This window comes from Plasmodium vivax, chromosome 5 (assembly GCF_000002415.2).
Source record: "Plasmodium vivax chromosome 5, whole genome shotgun sequence".
NCBI classification, from domain to species: Eukaryota; Apicomplexa; class Aconoidasida; order Haemosporida; family Plasmodiidae; genus Plasmodium; species Plasmodium vivax.
The window spans coordinates 606,530-626,834 of record NC_009910.1 but is presented as its reverse complement, the minus strand read 5'-3'; the positions used below and the strand labels follow the sequence as shown (position 1 = coordinate 626,834).

The 20,305-nt window shown below is 47.6% G+C and overlaps 5 protein-coding genes across 5 annotated transcripts, besides 4 other annotated features; 4 read left to right on the top strand and 1 right to left on the bottom strand.

Annotated features, from left to right (window-relative positions):
• Positions 1-458: 458 nt before the first annotated feature.
• PVX_089515 (hypothetical protein, conserved) lies at positions 459-1,751 on the top strand (the record flags this gene model as incomplete). The annotated part of the gene is made up of 1 exon (XM_001614942.1): positions 459-1,751. The coding sequence occupies one exon, from the start codon at positions 459-461 to the stop codon at positions 1,749-1,751; it is 1,293 nt and encodes a 430-aa protein (XP_001614992.1).
• Positions 1,752-3,902: 2,151 nt separating this feature from the next.
• On the top strand, positions 3,903-5,411 carry PVX_089510 (D13 protein, putative; the record flags this gene model as incomplete). The annotated part of the gene is made up of 1 exon (XM_001614941.1): positions 3,903-5,411. The coding sequence occupies one exon, from the start codon at positions 3,903-3,905 to the stop codon at positions 5,409-5,411; it is 1,509 nt and encodes a 502-aa protein (XP_001614991.1).
• A 3,871-nt stretch (positions 5,412-9,282) lies between these two features.
• On the top strand, positions 9,283-10,988 carry PVX_089505 (suppressor of Ras1 3-9, putative; the record flags this gene model as incomplete). The annotated part of the gene is made up of 3 exons (XM_001614940.1): positions 9,283-9,778; positions 10,136-10,221; positions 10,377-10,988. The coding sequence occupies exons 1-3, from the start codon at positions 9,694-9,696 to the stop codon at positions 10,986-10,988; spliced, it is 783 nt and encodes a 260-aa protein (XP_001614990.1). The 5' UTR covers positions 9,283-9,693.
• Positions 10,989-12,835: 1,847 nt separating this feature from the next.
• Positions 12,836-12,909: a microsatellite.
• A 540-nt stretch (positions 12,910-13,449) lies between these two features.
• PVX_089500 (hypothetical protein, conserved) lies at positions 13,450-15,687 on the top strand (the record flags this gene model as incomplete). Its single annotated transcript, XM_001614939.1, has 3 exons — positions 13,450-13,890; positions 13,987-14,353; positions 14,735-15,687. 3 exons carry the CDS (start codon positions 13,450-13,452, stop codon positions 15,685-15,687), a joined length of 1,761 nt encoding a protein of 586 aa, XP_001614989.1.
• Positions 14,816-14,850: a microsatellite.
• Positions 15,634-15,654: a microsatellite.
• A 1,317-nt stretch (positions 15,688-17,004) lies between the features above and the next one.
• On the bottom strand, positions 17,005-17,938 carry PVX_089495 (hypothetical protein, conserved; the record flags this gene model as incomplete). Its single annotated transcript, XM_001614938.1, has 2 exons — positions 17,685-17,938; positions 17,005-17,583 (listed from the first exon to the last, which is right to left on the bottom strand). Exons 1-2 carry the CDS (start codon positions 17,685-17,687, stop codon positions 17,005-17,007), a joined length of 582 nt encoding a protein of 193 aa, XP_001614988.1. The 5' UTR covers positions 17,688-17,938.
• Positions 17,203-17,226: a microsatellite.
• Positions 17,939-20,305: the final 2,367 nt, after the last annotated feature.

Here is a 20,305-nt window from a genome sequence, read left to right as displayed (position 1 = left end):
TAAAAATGCAAAACGGCGGAAGTGCAAAACTGCAAAACTGCGAAAGCCGCGCCGGTGACACTCCTGGACGCACTGTACCGAACAAGTGCGCTTACCCGTCCGCTCCACCTTCACGGGGCAGCAGGGCGGAAGAAGCGAAGCGCTGATTTCACTCTACCTCGCTGGGGGCAAAATGACACCTTTTTTCTCTGCGCATAAGGGAGGTTCTACTTTCGTTGGGGAGGATGGACGAATGGGAGTGACACGAAATCTCTGGTTTGGGGAATTTCCCAAAAAAGGAAAAAAAAAAAAAAAAAAAAAAAACCATCTGTTTGTAATGTAATACTATCGTAGCAGCACAGAGAGGGGAAAAAGGAGCTGCGCCTCAGCTTTATTTTTTGCCTTTTCTGCTGCCCTTTTTATCCCCCCTTTATTTGGCATTTTTTTTTTTTTTTTTTTTTCACCCCGTACTCCGCGCCATGTTTAATTCCTTTTTTAAGAGAAAAGCGCCTGAACTGGAAGCGCCCAATGGGGGAAATGAAAACACAGAGGGAGCAAATCCGAAGGGAATAAACCACCATGGTGATGGCGAAGGGGGCTATGCGATGCAGGATGATGGACCCGCTAACGATGGCAGGAAAAGAAAACAACAAACGGGAAGAGAACATAAAGACGAGGGGGAATACATCCGCGAGGAATCAAATGATGTTTTTCTTAAAAAAAGGAAGGATGGAAAAATGGACCTCCAACCCAGTGATGCAAATCGTAGTAGTGACGCTAACTCGCCTGACCTGCGCTGTGCGAACAGGGAGGAAATGAAGGACAGGCAGTCGAATGCCATCCTTGGCAGCATCAACGATGTTGTGAATGCGGAGGGGAGCTCCAGCTCGTGCGCGAAGTCGGAAAGGAGTCGAGACGGGCACAGGCGCAAGCGCAGGAGGAGGGGCAGCAGCGGGAGCAGCAGCGGGAGAAGCCGAAGTCGGAATCGAAGCCGAAGCCGAAGCAGGAGTCGGCACAGGAGGAGGCGCAGAAGCCGAGACAGGCACAGGCACCGGCACAGACATCGGCACAGGAGCAGGAGCGGGGGCAAGGGGAGCGACGGAAGCAGCGACGGGGAGAGGGACCGCGACAGGCATAGACACAGGCACAGACATAGGCACCGACACAGAGATCGCGACAGAGATCGAGACCACGACCGCGACCGCAACCGCGACAGGCACAGACACAAACACAGGCGCCGGAGCCGCAGTCGCAGCAGGCACAGGCGCAGGGACAGGGACGGCAGCACGAAGAGGCTCTCCAGCGGGAGGCACGACAGAAGCAGCCTAGGCAGTGCGGCAAACTCTGAAACTCAGGACAGGCGTGCCAGGAGGAACAGCTCCCCCGGCAGCGACAGCATCGATGGTAGATACAATGACGTAACAAAACGGAATGGCAGAAACACACATAATGATGGAGACCCTTCTGGGGGGTACAATTTAGAGGACAATGCTAACCGTCATGGAAGTGCAAACGATAGACTTGCTGTAGAACAGCAACACTTAAAGGAAAGTAGAAACTATAGTGACTCCTCTGATGGGGAAAATTTGGAAGATTTGTCCGAAGGGGAAATGTTAAAAAGAGTTATGGGGATAAGTGAATTCAGCACGACAGACAACAAATGTCACAACCAGACGGACCTGTCTGGCATTAACCGACGGACGAAAAGGAAGTACCGCCAGTATATGAACAGGCGGGGCGGCTTCAACAGGCCTCTCTCCCCCGCCTTTTAGTGGGTCTCGCCATTTGCCGTGTGCAGATTTGCCGCGTAAACATTTTGGCACTAGCACTGTTTCACACTTTCTCCACTTCACATTTTCATACGTTCACCCTTGCGCAACTCACTTCCGATCGCTTGCTCACGGCAACTGTGCTTACCGCCCCTACTGCGCGGAGCCGAAGGGGACTCCTTGCGCGCCCCGCGACACTCCAACGTTTATCTCATGTGCCCCCTTTTTTTTTATGTGTTAATTTACGCACGTGTGGCGATTCGTTGTCGCGATGATTTGTCAATTCGCCATTCGGCCGCTTAACCAATCGGCCGCTTAGCCACTTGGATAACCCCCCCACGTTTGTAACACCATTATTGTGTGTAGCCTTCCTCGTGTGCACCAATTCGTTTATGCCTCCCGCGCGGCACATTTCGACTCCGAGCAAAGGAAAGAAGCGCGGCAGATCCAGGATTGGTGATCTTTTGCATCGCAGTGGAGAAAAAGAAAAGAAAAGAAAAGAAAATGCCGCTTCGTTACGGCTGCTTTACTGGTCATCCAACATCAGCTCTTCCACTCCGCGTGGCAACGTTGCTGCTCCAGTTGGGAAATGATCAATCAGGTGTTGCATTTTTTTATGAACAAGTCAGGTTTTTTTTTTTTTTTTTTTTTTTTTTCCTTATAAAATAGCTAGCTGAGGAAAATCCCGTTGCACACATTAAATGCGACGTTTATTTCCCGCGAATAAGTTCCCCACTCGCAAAAATGTCAATTCTCTAGAAAAGCGAGTTTTCTTTTTTTCGCGCCCTTCCCGTTTGTTGTCACAAGTGTGGATTTGGCTGAACCTTTAGTGCTCCGCAAAGTTACTTCTGTTCAGCCAAGTTATGAGCGAACACGGAGGAGGAAGTCCCAACCTTGGGGGAGGGTCCCCTCTCTCCCCCACGCTATGTTTACACTTGCTCCCGTTTAACATGGTTTCATTTGGCTAACGGGAAAATTAAAATTTCCTTTTATTTTACGTACAGAGCTGGCATGCATGGGCAGAAAGCGAGGTGAAAAATGAACCCCCCTCGTGGTGATGGTCGAGGGGCTAATCGTTTCGCAAAATGGTCACACGAGTGGAAATTGTTTTCCTTCGCAATTTAACAAACGCTGTGTAAATCGGAAAAAAAAGGTTCAGAATGTTTTTTTTTTTTTTTTTTTTTATACCAAAAGGCACGAACTTTTCTACTTCTTTTACCGTTGTAGTTTCTGCTCCGTTCTTACAACACTTGTGCCGATCACGCGGGTGTATAGATCAGCGTTTTTTTTTTTTTTTTTTTTTCCTTTTTTTTGTTCCCTTTTTACTTCCCCGATGGGCCTCAATTTTCGAGGGGCATAAAAAAAAAAAAAAAAAAAAAGCCCAAGTTGAGCAACACCTGTTAAGAGTTGCGCAAAACAAGCAAAGCGTCACGCAAGCAATTTTTTTACAACCCCTAAAAGCGCGAACCAGAGCGAATTACAATTAAAAAAAAAAAAAAAAAAAAAGCAAGTGTGAACCACGCAAACTTAACGAACAAGAGGAAAATATCCATCGCGGAAATTAACCCAGCAGCCGCTCACCACGCAAAATCGAATCTCTCACCCTGTTGCACACCTTCAGCGGTGTAAAAATACCAAGGCAAGGAGCATGGCAGCCTCGAGGTGAGTGAACCCCCTTACCTGAAATTCATAAAGGTGGGATTACCAATTTATCCGTTGCTTGATTCGTTTAAATTTGTTTTTTTTTTCCTCACTATTTGTATTTTACCCGTACACATGAGAAGCGGCATAGCGGTATAGCAGCATAGCAGCATAGCAGCATAGCGGCAAATTTGCTCCCCATTTGGTTGTGCTTCACTTTGCGTTAATTTTTTTTTTCCTTTTTGTTGCATGCGAGTGAAGCTTAAAAGGTTTGATGGCCTACAAGTGACTCTCTCTTAATTTTTTTTTTTTTTACCCCCCCGGTGTGTTCCAGCTTGTGGCATAATTTTTTCCCACCATCTTAGTGAGTCGTTTTTTTCTGTTTTCCCGCCTTCCGTTGGTTCCCACCACGTCGACCACCTCTGCCACGTCGGTCACCTCTACCACGTCGGCCACTTCTGCCACGTCCACCACTTCTGCCACTTCTTCCACTTCTTCCACCGCTAACCCCCCATGGCGTGCACCCCCCTGCTGAGCGAGGAGGACCTGTACCGGTTCCGCACGAAGCAGTGCCTGCGGCTGGCCAAGGGGGGCTGCGAGTTCGGGCTGGACCGATGCCAGTACAGCCACAACGCAGAGTGGATCAGGAGGTGCCCCTACTACATCTCCCTGCCCTCCTACCTGAGGTACATCCCTGTGTCGTGTCCCTTTTTCACGAAAAAGGAAAAACAGACTGACGAGCAGGATGAAGAACATCGAAGCACCATCTTCAGAAACTCCCTCTTCCTCACCAACAAAGATGGCAGTGTAAATAATAATTTTTACAAATATATGGGGGAGAAAAATCAGAGCAAGTGTCCCCTAGGGGTTGAGTGCCCACTGGCTCACAGCAAAGAGGAGATCGATTACCACCCTCTGCTTTATAAAACGAAACGGTGCGAAGATTATAAGCAAGCCAACTGTAGTAGGTACTACTGCCCTAATTTACACGGCCTAGCGGAACAGAGAAAAATAAAGGAGTACTTCATCCCCTTTTCTAGCAAAATAGAAATCCCCCCTTACCCTAACGTTACCGTGGTGAGTAAAATTCAGTACGGCTCTTTTAAGGGGCAGAACCAGGGCAGGACTACCGCCAAGAAGACCACCCCAACACAGCAGGGGTGTAACTCCTCTTCGCTGTACTTTAACTACCCACATGGGAAGAATAACCATTCGCATAGGGGCGCAAACAGAATGACAAATGTGAAGGTTAATAGAAGTGTCGACGTGAAGTGCAACTCGATCAGCATCCCCTGCCAGGAGAAGAAGCTCTCCTTGCAAGACCCCCCCAACCATGGCAAAAGACACAGCACGTATTGCTATGACCACCATTTTATTACCTACGAGAATAGCCTAACAAAAAAAAAAAAAAAAAATTCCATTTTTTCCTACCTGAATAATTATGATGATAAGTACACCCTCTACCTGCACATTTTGAAGAAGTTCGTGCACCTCTTCGATTTGGACACTTCGGGAATGGACTCGGGGGGGCGTCTCGCCAGCAACGGGGGTGCCCACCTTGGCAGCCACCTCGCTAGCCACTTGGCGGACAGCCAGCTGCACCTGCCGCCAGACACCCACTACAGCTGCAACAACGCCTCGCTGCCACCCACCGCGGATAACATCTTCCTCAACCAGAAATACTGCCACATCCTAAATCACATACTTCATAAAAATTTAGAACTTACAAAAAATAAAATGACGGAGAAGAACCACTCGGTTGTGAGCAGCTACACCGAGGGAGACATCCCGCAGAAGGGCACCCCCAACGATAGCACCAACGCCCATGGGTGGGTCACTCAAAATTTGAGCAGCCAGGGCATGGCCCCCGAGGAAGGGGATAACCAAAGCTACGAGAGCTTCTTAAATTTGCTCGTCCATGTCCTGTGCTTGCTCTACTTCACCACCGACTCCAGGGCGCACTCATCCTTCGACCTGTACACGCACGAGCTGGCCAAGCGGGTAACCAGTCGCGCGCCTTAGCAAGGCTACGCGGTTCTTCCGCACGTCTACGCGGTTCTTCCGCACGTCTACGCGGTTCTTCCGCACGTCTACGCGGTTCTTCCGCACGTCTACGCGGTTCTTCCGCACGTCTACGCGGTTCTTCCGCACGTCTACGCGGTTCTTCCGCACGTCTACGTGGTTCTTCCCCACCTCTGCGCTTTCTTCCCCACCTCACCAATGCGTATTTTCCCCCCCTTATTTGCAGCTCCACTGTGAGAGTAAAAAAATGAGGGACATCAGCGTGGAGAAGTACCTCGCCAGTGGCGTCAAGGAGCTGATTTAGCGCACCAGGGGGTGCCAACCAGTGGAAGGATCAGCAGAATGGGACGCATAATTGACTGACAAATGTATGCCTCTTAGTAGAGGCGACCAAGCGATGGCACTTTCCCCGTTGGTAAACATCCCACACACATTCGATCTTCGCCCAGAAAAATGTTGGCCCAAACGGGGTTCATAACTTTCCTGTGCATTTTTTTTTGGGCGTCCATTTGGACGGCTATTTATCCCCCCCCGATTCCGCAATTTTTTTTGGTAGCCCCAGTCGGGCCGCACCCCCCACCCTGTGCTTTACTCGGCACGACGTGTGCGCAAAATTTTTTAATCCATGCATGTTCATTCTGCTGTCATATGTTTTCCCTTTTTTTGTCGAAACTGATTAGCAACAAACTTTGCAAAATTTTTTAAAATGTGATTAGCTGGAAATGCTGCCTATATGTTTGCCATGCTTTTGGTCCCTTTTTTTTTTTTTTTTTTTGAGGGTGGAAGGAAAACCCCCCTGGGTTGGACCACAAAACGACTCAACGACTCAGCGACTCAATGGATAACACCCCAGAGACACAAACCCAACTGATCATTCGATCACAATTGGGTTAACCGCGAATGCCTCTTCTGATGCGGATGGATATGTGCATTATGGCGAAGCGGACTAATTGACTCTCCCGGAAAAAGTGGGGGGGAGTTCATCCGAGTGGGCAGTAAAACTGACAAGCATTTTACGTCTCGGGGTTCACGCGGCTAATTATGTATGCGCATGCCCGTTTAGCACTCCGCACACTGGTGTATACCCTTTGAATGTGAGGCGAGCGGGTGGGCCCCCACGCTGGGCAGTTCCACCCACAGCAGGTATGTCACAGCAGGTATGTCACAGCAGGTATGTCACAGCAGGTATGTCACAGCAGGTATGTCACAGCAGGTATGTCACAGCAGGTATGTCACAGTAGATATGCCACTGCTCATGGGAAAGAAACGCCGGTGATGCCAATTCGTTCATACGTTTAAGGGGGACTCCTGGGGGCAGCGGCAAAATGGCATACTCTCCGGCGCACAAATAATGGTGATTTACCACTCAGGTGGGGATCCTCACATAAGGGAGGAGGAAGGGAGAAAAGAAAACTGCCACATGTAAACAAATAGGTTTGCTCACCCAAGGCGGAGTGCACAACTGCGCCACGTGAAGAGGCCATCCCTTCGACGGTGATTGGGAAAGTTGCCATCCTCGGAAATGCAATGCCAAGTTGGTATGACCCGAATGAGCGCTCTCCGTTGCTCCTTTGGAGGAACTACCAATTTTTCACTTTTGCAAACAGGTACACAGTTTTGCGTGGGGGGGAACCCCGCTACAAGTGATTTGCGGTAAGACGAAAGGGGCAACTTCCCCGTGGATGCATTTTCCCTTCCTGTCAACAGATCGTCCACGACGTTACATTTCTCCTTTTCGATGTGTTTACACATGTATGCTCGCTGTGTAGACACCCGCACTGCTTCTCACTTTGCTCAGTTCCGTACACACCTCCTGCGTAACCGTAGCAAGTGGCAATGCGCAGCACTTTGTGTTAATTTATTTTGTTCTCCCCTTTGAGGGGAAAACCAAATTAACCATTTTCACCTGAACGGCAAGAATATTTACAGCTAAAACGTCTTTTCGTATGAACAAGCGGAAAAAAAAAAAAAAAAAAAATACATCCTGATTGGGGAACAAACAAGAAATCCACCCCCTCAGTGGCAACACGCTGGAGATGTTTGTCTTCTGCAAATAGGTAGCAGTAACGGGTATCACAGAGAGGTCGTACCCTCTAAGTATCCCTACAGTTGTGCAAAAATGTACGTTCCGCGAAGCGTCCTTTTTCCCTGTGCCTAGCTAGCCAAACTGTGGCGCACATACCATGATGGGCAAACGGCTATACGCTTTCACCCGTTGGGGGGAAAAAATGTACGCCGTGGGACGGGAGGACGAACATGTATATGCGGTTTGGAAAAAGTCGAACGAACGGCAGCAAATGAAGGCTACCCCCCAGCGCAGATGTGTATGCCTGTGCATACGTATACGTGAGCCTACCCATACATGAGCATACCAATGGAACGAAGTGGTGAAATAGGATCGCGTCAATTTTTTACGGCTGAATGGCCAAGTCAAACAGCGGGCGAAGCGCCACTGGAATGTAGAGGCAACCTTGATACACGTGTGCGTTTTTCCCCGCGCCGCTTTGTAAATTCCGCCTGGGGGGATTACATCAGATAGCATACGATTACATAATCAGCGCAGCAGTGCAATGCGGCGTACACATGACTGCGAACGTGAAAGCGCTTTTATGTGAGCAAACTGGTGGGTCCCCTTTTTTTTACGTGGCCTCCCAGCACATCGCGCGTGAAGCGTCGAAAAGAAAACTTGGAGAGAGCCACGAACGATACCTAATGAGAAGATTAGGAAAGTACCACATTTGCGAACTTTTTAAAAAACCTCATCCGTATTTCAACGTGAAAAGGTGTACAAGCGGGAGGCAGTAAAGCAGCGAAGAGGAATGGCGATACGGCGGCATCGCGGGTAAGGGAAAGAAAAAAAAAAAAAGGCGCTTGCGCTGCAGTGCAAAAGTAAAAACTCCATTTCGCACAGCTTGGAGTTGGCAAGTGCCGCCGTCCCGCCGTCCCGCCGTCCCGCGTATGCGCATATGCGCATATGCGCATATGTACTCGTGCGTTTGTGCGCATATTTTTGGGGTGCACCTTGCCATATTGGGGGGCCCCTTTTTGGGTACTTTTTTGGTACTTTTTCGCGCACATTTTCGCGCCTACCCGTGCTCGATCACTGTTCACATGTTCGCCTCCCTTTTGCGTACACGAAGGGTACACAAAAAGTACATGAAAAGTACGCGAAAAGTGCGCGAAATGTACACAAAAGGTACACGAAACGTACACGAAAAGTACCCATTTTTGTGCTCACCCTTAGGCGTACATGTCATGCTCCTCCACTTGCGCCATCGTGATCGTCATCACCATCACCGTTCACCCTTTTGCCCCACAGGTCGCGCAGCAAGCGCCGCGTGCACATAAATACGTACATATCATTATATATACGTGTATATTCATTATATATGCGTTATGTATGCGTTTATATATATGCGTGGCCAGCTTATGCACATGTACGTATGGCATATGCGCATTGGTACTTTTCTGTGCAGCCTCCCCATGTACATACCATCCATCCATTCAGCATCATCATCCATCCATCATCATCCATCCATCATCATCCATCCATCCATCCATCCATCCATCCATCCTTCCATCCACCGTCCGTCCGTACATGCATACTGCAAGCACACAAACGTACGCGTACTTCGCGCTCACTTTTTTATTTTCGTTAAGCCCCCTCTCGTGATGATTTATTTTTTTTTTTTTTTTTCCCCCCCTTCCTTTTTCCAAAAATATGTACATGTACATATCGTACATATATATTATCTCATCGCTCACAAATTTTTTTTTTTTTTTACCTTTACGCTTTTGCAATAAATTCACCTTGCGCCCATTTTATGTGATATGTCATATATCATATGCCATGTGTTTTTTTTTTTTTTTTTTTCATGCAGACTTGATTGAGAAATAAAGTTAAAAACGAAAAAAACTACTTTCTCTGTTTATCTGCAATTTTTCACGCTTGCGAAGGGACTTAAAAAAAAAAAAAAAAAAACAAACGAAAAAACGAACGAACATTTCATGTACAAAGAGGGAAACTCCCAAGAGAAGGCATAAATACAAAACGCAAGCAAACGTTCGCTGCTGCTATATAAATATTACTCCTTTTCATACGTACATCGACGTGGAACCTTCGTTGACGCGCTTTTCACCGCTCGCTTTGCCTCGTTTTTCCACACTTGGCCAACTGGCATAAGAAGTGAACACAATCGCGTGTGCACATATTTCACGTAAGCGGACGTAAGCTTTCCCCCCGGCGAACAAACCTTCGCGGAACCCCTGTTTTGAGGAAACCATGGCAACATCCGAAGATTTAAAGCAGCTGAGGTCCGACTGTACCTACCGGTCCAAGTTGGCCGAGCAGGCGGAGAGATATGACGGTGAGTGCGCAGTGTGACTCGCGCCGCGGTTTGCGGTGAAGACGATGGAGGAACGTCCTTCCCAGCACGAGCTGCCTCACGACGGCGTGTGCCCAGAAGGCGCGACTGCATTTGTGCCTCCTTCTCCCCGCCCAAGTGTGCATGTCAAAATTGTGTAACTGCTCTGTGAGTCGCCTCTCCCCCCATGTGTAACGACAAATGTGCGAAGCATGTGCGGACTGAGCGAAGGCGCAAGTGGTACTCGCGGAGGTGTGGCACAGAAGAGCAGTGTGTGTGGTGCGAAGTTGCGTCCATCCAATCATCTACCCGTTCGCACATCCGTATATCTGCCCATCCGCCCATTCCTCCCCCCCGCAGAAATGGCCGACGCGATGAGAACCCTAGTTGAGCAGTGCGTGAACAACGACAAGGACGAGTTGACCGTCGAGGAGAGGAACCTGCTGGTACGTCAGAGGGGAGGCATTCCGCTGGAGATTTCGTCGCATTCCGTTCCCCAACGGTTTTGCATGTCCGCGTGGTGTACATCCCATCTAGTGCGCAGCTCGCCCAGTGTGTATGCCGCTCATGTGTGATGCCCTCCCCCCCCCCCCCCCTACAGTCCGTTGCGTACAAAAACGCCGTCGGCGCGAGAAGAGCCTCGTGGAGAATAATTTCCAGCGTTGAGCAAAAAGAAATGAGCAAGGCGAACGTGCACAACAAGAACATCGCGGCCACGTACAGGAAGAAAGTGGAAGAGGAGCTAAATAACATATGCCAGGACATCCTGAACCTCCTCACGAAGAAGCTAATACCCAATACGTCCGAAAGCGAAAGCAAAGTGTTTTACTACAAAATGAAGGGAGATTACTACAGATACATTAGTGAGTTCTCTTGCGATGAAGGAAAGAAGGAAGCATCTAACTTTGCACAGGAGGCTTACCAGAAGGCAACAGACATTGCAGAAAATGAACTTCCATCGACGCACCCCATACGTTTAGGACTTGCTTTAAATTACTCAGTTTTCTTTTATGAGATTTTAAACCAACCCCACCAGGCATGTGAAATGGCCAAGCGTGCCTTCGACGATGCCATCACCGAGTTTGACAACGTGAGCGAGGACTCGTACAAGGACTCCACGCTGATTATGCAGCTGCTGCGGGACAACTTGACCTTGTGGACGTCGGATTTGCAGGGAGACCAGACGGAAGGTACGCGCGGAGGGGGAGCCTAAAGGCCGTTAGGCCGTTTTACCATTCGTCGTTTTACCATTCGCCGTTTTACCATTCGCCGTTTTACCATTCGCCGTTTTACCATTTGCCGTTTTACCATTCGCCGTTTTACCATTTGCCGTTTTACCATTCGCCGTTTTACCATTCGCCGTTTTACCATTCGCCGTTTTACCATTCGCCGTTTTACCATTTGCCGTTTTACCATTCGCCGTTTTACCATTTGCCGTTTTACCATTGTACCATTTTGCTACTTTTTTTTCCCCGCAGAAAAATCGAAGGATGAAGGCCTCGAGTAAATGGCTGGGCATCCCGTTTGAGGAGCGCGTGCGTGCGTGTGTGTGTTTGCGTGTTTGTGTGTGCGCGTGGGAAGTGCGCAATTCGCAGGAAGCAGGAGTCCAGAGGCGCGCATGGGAATGCAAAGTGAAAGCAAAGCGGAAGAAAGCGAATGCAAAAGTGAAAGAAAGCGATTGCAAAAGTGAAGGCGCGATGTACGAACATGCACATGTACATGCTCATGCACACATACACACACCCGCGCTACTGCGCTAGCGTACACGCCCGTGTCCACACGCACGTGCATATATTTTCCCCTCACCCGAGTGACCAAGCACTCATTTCAAGGACGTAAAACCTGCGTGGCAAGATGGTGTAAACAATATATCGTGTGCGCACGTGCGGATGCGTATGGATAAGTGAGCACCTGTGCATCTCCGCGTGTACCTACACGTGTGCATGTGCTTGTGCGTGCCTTGTTCATATGCGTTCGCGCTGTGCTCTGATGCCTGTGCGTGTGTTCATGCTTATGCTCATGCTTATGCTCATGCTTATGCTCATGTTTATGTTTAAGTGTATGTTTAAGTGTACGTGGATGTGTGTGTGGGCGCGCGGCGGCGCCGGGAGGTGCTCATGCGGCTGGTACGCAGTCATGTGTGCTGAGGTGTATGCGGCTGGTATGCAGTCGTGTGTGCTGAAGTGTATGCGACTCGCATGCAGACGCGTGTGCAGGCCGACGCCTGCCTGCCGCGTACGCAACGTGCATACATATGAGCACACATGCCAAGGCACGTGAGCAATCGTATGGGTATTTATGCACGCACACGCGCACATTGGTGTACCACTACACCCGTGTGCAACACATACCAGAGATAACGAACCAATGAGAAGCGAAATTTTAAACCCAAAAAAATTTCCATCGCCTACACGCCCTTCCCCTGTTAACTTTCAATTATAATGTTATTTTACCCACCCACATTTTTCCACCACATTATATCCAGTATATTTTTTATATCCCATTTTACCCATTATATTTTTATTTATTCCACTTTTATTTCCCCCCTTTTTTTTTTTTTTTTTTTTACATACAAAGCACTTAACATATTCATTTAATGAAAAATCTGTTTTTCTAAATTTTTTTTTTTTTTTTCATCCAATATATAAGAATTTATTTTCTTTACAAGGACGAATAAATAATTAAAAAGAAAAATTACGAAAAAAAAAAGGAAAGAAGTCGAATAAGCCTATTAAGTAGAGTAAGGAAAAGGCAAAAGGTAAGACGCAATTTTGCGCGGCAAATGTGTGCGGGATGGAGGAGAAGCGGGTGTAGTGTGTATGAACCGTTCAGGTGAAAGTGGCAAAACGGATGAGAAGCGGGTGTAGTATGCATGAACCGTTCAGGTGAAAGTAGCCGCTCAACCGATTTAAACGCAAAAAAGAACAAAACCCGCTAATTGCGCACAACGGGGTGTTCACTTCCTAACCGTGCAGATGCCGTAAAAATGTGCAGCCAATTCATGCCAAAAGGTTTCCAACCCTGGTTGCTAAAATGTGCCAACCGCTTTTTAGCATTTTATATGCTACATCAAGAGGGTATATCTTAAACTGGCGGCGGGGCGGAGGCAGTTTTTCCTTCGCGCGTTTGTTTCGTTTCCATCAACCCAAGGGTCGAACACGTGGGAAGGGAAAAAAGACCAATAAAAGAGTTGCGCCTACCATGAAAATGTTCCTATATATTTGTGGCAGGAAAAACGTCCTAATGGAACCTTCCCCCTGTCTAAGTGTTCACCCATTGCCATGCAATTAATTTTGGCTCCTCCTTTCTGATTAACATATTCGTTCCTTCTGAATGTGCACATGTGTGTGTAGTACCCCCCGAGTTCTTTTTTTTTTTCTTTTGTTCTACCGCTGTGCTCCGTGTGACAAAAGTTTATTCCCTCGAAAGGCCTCCTTAGCTTGACGCCCAAATGGGAATCATCACATGAGCGTTAAATATTCTCCTTGATTTGTTTTCTAAGTCTTTTTTGTAATTCGTCCGGTTGGCAAGTCAGCAGGTTGTTTGCGCTACTTTGCCCGGTCAGCAAGTTATTTGCCACTACTTTGCCGCTAACTTACCGCTACCCTGCAGCTGCTGCCCACTCCAGACCTGTTTGCCCTTTTTCCACCACCCCCCCGCTACGCATGCACACAATGAGCAACGACAAGCTGGTGAAGCTGTTTTCCCTAAACCTGAGTACCAGCGGGGTGGGGAAAAAAGAAAGGCCCTCCCCCATGGGGGGATCAGCACACTCCTCTAGCATATCCCACACGTCCAGCGGCGTAGAAAACCAATCGAACAGCTTCTTACCATTCGGTTCAGCCAAAACGTCCACAAACGATTCGTGTACCTCCATAAAGAGTGAGCAGCTAAATCCGTACAAGCGGGTAAGCTCGCTAAGTGAATACGTGTACAGGTTTAAAAAGCTAATTTCTGAAGGGGGGGCACCTCGGGGGGGTAGCAACACATTTAGGCAGTTTAACCCGAACTGGAGGAAAACAAGCTCCTCCGATTTGTGCAGCCTTTCCAGTGCCCAGTCTGGGGGGCACTCCTCCTCGCTCTTTTGCGGTGCCAATTTGGCCGCCACGTCGCGGGTAACATAGGAGAAAACGTCGTTGATCACATCTATTGCCACACCTCCCGCCACATCGTCCATCACATCTACGGCCACACCTCCCGCCAACTTGCAGACCTCTCGCGCGGACTCAAATTCCCATTTAGAACCCAAATCGATACCAAGCGGAACGAGGGCCAACAAGGAGGCACAGACTTTGCCTCACCAAGCAGAGGGGTACTCGAGACCTAACAATGATTCTCCATTTGCCGATGAGGAAGACGCCACGGTGTCTTCTCGCCTCCACCTTCTACGGAACTACAAGATGTTCAAATCGCATATGAGCGTAGAGTCTTCCCCCTTGTGTTCTTATTTGAATACCATTGGTCGGTTAGAAACGAAAGCGCGCAACGTGGGGAAAGATACCCTGAGCAGAGTGGGAGGAACATTCCAGAGGAGGAATCCCCCCTCAGGCAAAACTGGTAGAGAGATGACCAACCCGGGTAAGCTGAGCAAACAAATCCGCAAGTGAACAAACCAGCTGTGTGAAAGCTTGCAAAGGGTGATTGCGCGCAATGGGCGCTCCGGGGGAATGAGCCCCTTCTGGCGGCTCAGCACCCCACCCCGCCAACATCAATACACCTACTAACGTCACTTCTACTCACCCCGCACACGTGAATGCGTACACATGACGTACGTGGAAAAACCGTGCGAACCTACACACGCATACATTTGGTGGGAGTATTCCTTCGAAGCGGATAAACAACTGGGGGGGTACAAAAAGTGTATCTCCCCTTTTTCCGTTATTTTTTCTTCCCCGTCCGTTTCACCCCCACATTGACAATTGCCTATTGAAAGTCCCATTTCGCCACTGATCTGCTTAGAGAACGACGTCGAGGGGGGTGAGCCTGCCCGAGGAGCGATACCCACAACATGCTCAATAGACGAAAAGGAAGCAAAGGAAGCAAATGAAGCAAATGAAGAAAACGGCTTCTCCAAGATTGCCCTGGCGCACAACAGAGTGCTAGCCAGACATAAACGGAACACCAAAAAAAAAGTGAAAAAAATATTTTACAAAAATAGGAAAATGTGTGTAACTATCCAAATGAGTAAACATAAAAGGAAAACATTCTGGAGAGAGTTAACAAACAGCGAAAATAAAACACTCATAAAGAATTTACGTCAAAATGAAAATTTGGTGTATAATAAAAAGAACAGAAAGCGCCTTTTTGAGTTTTTCCGGGACTTTGTCATTTCTTCTTACTTTGTGAGGAACACCAACTGGGGGGAAGAAAGAGGGCGGCCCTTCAGCCGTCATGTGGATGAGCACATTTTGCAGCTCGCGCTAGTTGGCGGTTTTTACAGGGGGGTGGTTAGCGGCTTCTACAGGGGGGTAGTTAGCGGCTTTAATAGGGGCCCTACGAACGGGCGTGCTACTAAGGGGGAGCCACTTCCCCCATTTACACGTCCACACAAACGTGAAGCACCAAAAAAAAGGAGAAAGCAAAACGGCGATGCAAACAATGAGGTAGTGAGGGAAAGCGCAACGAAACCGTCCTACCTCTTAGCCACCCCAGGAAGTAACGTTACTGTAGGCACTGGCAACATTTTATTTCCAGGTTGCCACATCAGCTCACAGAAGGGGAAGATCTACATCGGCCACAACAACTTATTTGAGGATAACATAACCATCATCAATTATGCAAATGCCGATATGTACATTGGTAGTTATAACATATTTCGATCCGGGACGTTCATAGCAAATGTCCCCACCATAGGGGATCATAATTACTTTGACTATAAGTGTAAGTGGGCCTTGCGAGTGTATATGAGGTGATAGCGGGACTGCTGATTATGATTTATATGTGAATTAACACACATATATATGCCAAGATGGGGGGCGTACGTTTATACATATGTGCACAGCGCTACATGGACGTCATTTTCCCCTCCCCACAGGTTCCATATCCAACGGCACTGTTGGCTGTCGTTCATACATTCGGGCCAACCTGTTTGGGGAAAAAAAGAAAGATGGCAGCCTTCAACCCCTCATGCATCGCAACATTGTAAAGGATATGTCCCCAGCATTCGTCAACGTAAGGGATAGCTTTACCAAATGAATTGCAACAAAGCTGAAAAGATAAAAATATGCGCCAATTTTTGTAACTTCAAAAAAAGAAACGAATTTTTTTTTTCTTCTCAGGAAAACGTGCACGAAATAAAGCTCAGATATGACCACATGAGTAGCTCCGCATAAGCTCTCCACACGAACGATGCAAAAGGTGGAGAGAGGTGGTTTGCTCCCTTCAGCTTCACCCCTTAACACCCGAGGGAGTATACCCAACGAGTCGCATGATGCCGATGGGGCCTTTCGTTTCTTTCGTGCGGAGGGTAAGTCCGTGTGTGCAGTTGTGCCAATTGGCTAGCTAGCCATTAGCCAATCAGTCAATCAGTTAATTTTTTTTTTTTTTTTTTTTTTTTTTTCACGTGCAGAGGCCTTGCGCGGCAGTTTTTTTGTCTGAACGGTCATATTTTTTTTTAGCTAGCTGTGATGGTCAAATTGAAGAAGCCAATTTGACGCGACTCACTACATTATTGTATCACAAGGCTGGACGCTTGTACAAATTGGACTATGTGCCTCCACTCTGCATGACGCAAATTTGGGAGTTCCTCCATTTTTAAGCGCGTCTATCGGTTTTGTTTTTCCACTCAAAAGATACATGCTATAGTTCGAAGTGGACACAAAAAAAAAAAAAACTCCGGGGATTTTCTCCACCCCCCACGTGAGAGTTTCCCAAACGGTGCGATACATTTGCCACAAAATGGCTACATCACCGTGCTGCTGCATGAAGCACAGATGGTAACTTCAAACGGTTTGACTGTTTAAGAGGCAAATTAAATTGTTTACGTAAAAAAGGGGGGGTGAACGTAACGGATTAAACGAATATTAAAAATTGTTTGAGTGGACGAAAAAAGTCGGGCAGTCATACGCACGCGTATGCTCCATCCGTACATGCGTGCGTGCTGCACATATATCCGTGCGAATTGCGGGGGACATCCCCACGCACAGCGTTAATATGCGCTTGGGAACAGGGGGAGGCGTTCCCTCCAAATGAGAGTGGGAAAAAAAAGTCCAACTGTTAGCCTCCCCTCGTCATATCATAATGTTATCCGGCAGCCTCTCAATTCTGTACTTAAAATTTTTGGCATATAAAATGGGAACGCCAGGGATTTTCCTTAACCTGATTTTCAAGTCCCTATCGTTGGTAGCAACGATGTAGCAGCGGCTTTCAGTGACCCGGTTGACAATGCAGTCATCTGCATAGGTCCCTTTATGCGTGCAGGTCAGTCTGATGTATCTCGGGTCCTTTAGTATTTTTAGTGCCAGGGAAAATCGCTGGCCAAGTTTTTCCATTTCCGCCACAACGCAGTCTGTCACGTAAATGTTGCATTTGGCTAGCAGCAATTCTGAGCAGCCTTTTATTATGTCCAATTTATATTGTATGCTGGAGTTTATAAAGTTCGTGTCAAGGATTATATTATATGGTGGAGTTAAATTTTCATTGTAATTGAAAAATAAGTTGCTATCTATCTGGGTCACTTGTTTTACCTTCTCGTCATTTTTGTTAATATTTTTTTTTACTTCCTTTTGGCCGTTCTGCTGAAGCCTGCTGTCATTTGGGTTGATGATCCTCTTCAGCTTACGTACCTTTTGCGTTTTCTTGAACTTCCCCTGCAAAAGGAGAGAACGTTGGATGGCATGAGGGTGGGGCGGTTGGCCAACAAACTGGCAACGCGTAGGGAGCTCTGCGCTGCCGGATTCGCCGTGCTTACCATCTGTCCCTGCCGTTTTTCGTCCTCGAAATGGTGTTAGCAACAAATCGCCACTATCACCTGGTTGCAATGCAGTTAGTAACAAATTGTTGCTGTCACCTGGTTGCAAAGGCGCTGCTAATCGGCCTTTGCAGGTCGGGCAAGAGTTACGAAGCCAATTTGATGAACCAGCGAACGAAACAGTTGAGAAGCACGACGTGGGAAAAAAACCCAAGATGAGGATCCCCGCGTTACATATTTCAAAGGTAGTCTTTAAAAAAAAAGATGAACAATATTTTGCGTTTGTGCAAAATTTACATTATTGCGGAAAAAAAAAAAAAAAAAAAAAGGACGTCATAGGGGGGAACTCGAATTGCCCCGTATCTCTTGTATTTTTTTTTTTTTTTTTTTTCCCTAAATAATGCAAATTTCGAACGAGCACCAAAACGGTCAACCACGCCGGGACAGCCACGCTTCGCCGTTTCCATCTTTGTCGCCCCACATTGTGGTCCCATTTTTACGTTCGCTAAGTGGCGCGGTGATCTCTTTCAACGCTGCAGTGTTTTTTTAAACCAAAGGGGGGGGAACTCTCCCCCATTTAGTGACGTTTCGCTTTAGCAGTAGAGACGCATTTGCAGAGGAGGTGGCAGAATGGCCAATCTTTAATATACCACGGCTGGGCGAAATGAGTCAACTCGCATACTAATTTTTATGCCCTTACGCTCATTACGGTTGAGATGAAAGCCGAATGGGACGGAGTTCAAAAAAGAAAAAAAAAAGAGTTCCTCTCGATTGGACGATAATGAACATTTCCTCCCCCATCATTTTTAAAGGGCACCCATTTATTGTTTAGGACTGCTTACATTGTTTAGTTCGCCCACCTCCTCCCCAAAGGGGCATTTTACTTTTCCACCTGTATGGCATACTATACAAGGGGTGTTTTCCCCCTCCACGTAGGACTCCTAAGTGTGATTATTCGGAGGGTCCCCTTTGTATAAAGACTTCCCCACGTGACCAACCCATTTACGGCTTTAGAAAATGGGGGGCACTCGCCATTTGTGAAAATGATATAATGGGGAAGCTGTACGGATGAGCCACATACGAACGTGGATACATATGATGCATAAATGAGATACGCAAAGGGAGCGGGGGGAGGGCACTACCAATGTGAGCTCGTATATTTAATTTATTTTTTTTTTCGACAAATGCGCCTTTCATCCAGGAGGAAGAGAATGAACAAGATTTGTAACCTTATCTTAGCTACTTTCACTTTAATCGAAGTTCCTTCCATGGGGGAAGCTACCCCAACGTGTGTATGTGACTCCTCGCGTGCGCAGCACTTCGCCCGTAAAAGCAAAACCGTTAAATGGGCATTCGCCTTAACTACGTATTGGTGTGCAATTCGCCTGAACGGTTCATAAGGTAAAGCGGTTAAAAGAGCTAGCTAAGATGTTTTTTTTTTTTTTTTTTTTTTTTTTTTTTTTTTTTTCCCTTTGCTCAGCTGGTAAGGCAAAACGAACACGATGAACTGTTTACATGATGCTACTGTACTGACGCTTCGTTGGAGAAATGCCCCAGGCGCAATATGCCACGTGCTTATCTCCACTGTTGGCATTCCCCCCTTTGCCCTTACGGCCGATGACAATTCGGGAACCCCTTTAAACGGATAGACAAACGGATTTGCACACACGTACAGGTAAGCGTACGCCTAATTGGAGAGCTCCATTCAGCAACTATCAATTTCGCCTTTGGGTGGGTACTTTCGTTGGAGCAAAAAAAAAAAGGGGAAAGGGTAACAGAGGATAGGGACTAGCCTCCTCTCCCCCACTTAGCGATGATAACCGGGGAGGGCAGCAAAAAAAAAAAGAAAACACAACTCGGCTTTGGTTCAGATCTGTTCATTTTTCCTCATCTGTGCAGCCCTGCGTGTGTGCATTTTTAACACATGGGTGTTACACGCACGAGGGGAATTCGCGAAGGTGATTGGTTGGCCATTCTGGTGTACGCCAACCAGAGGCATATATCAGCTCGTCCATTTAGCGCCCTGTGTCCGCGGCGTACGAGCAGAGGTTATGTTATACGCACGACAAACGCTGAGCTTTCCCCCCCTTCGCTCGCTCCACTTCAACTTGTGAACGGCGAGTATATGTAAAAGGAGAGCATTTTCCAATTCGCGTGGGGAGGCGGCACGGGTAAGAAGCACACACGGTAGGTGCCTGCCTAGCTCTCAGGGTGATGAATACGAAGGGAAGGACAAACCGTTCAACACAAAGAGGTTGGAAAATCGCTCAACACGCTAAGGTTGGCTAACCATTCGTTGGCAGCGAGCACTCTCATGCTGCACTTTTCCGATGGGCGAGCGAGATATCTTTTCATATGTTCGCCCACTTTCATTCTTCAGTTCTTTTTTGTCACAATTGGGGTGGGGCGAGAGGGAGGTGTGAAACCCAACGCGACTTAAAGCGCTTCACATAATGGCGAGTGCTCGTTTGGACCGCGAACTGCGCGAATGGTATATGCGACGCAGGTACGTTCACGTAATAGTCACGTGATCTGATCAGCGGGTGACCTGTTCACGTGTACGCAAATGCTCACGGAGGAGACAACGCGAGCGAAATGGTTTTGACAAAATTGCAAGTGCA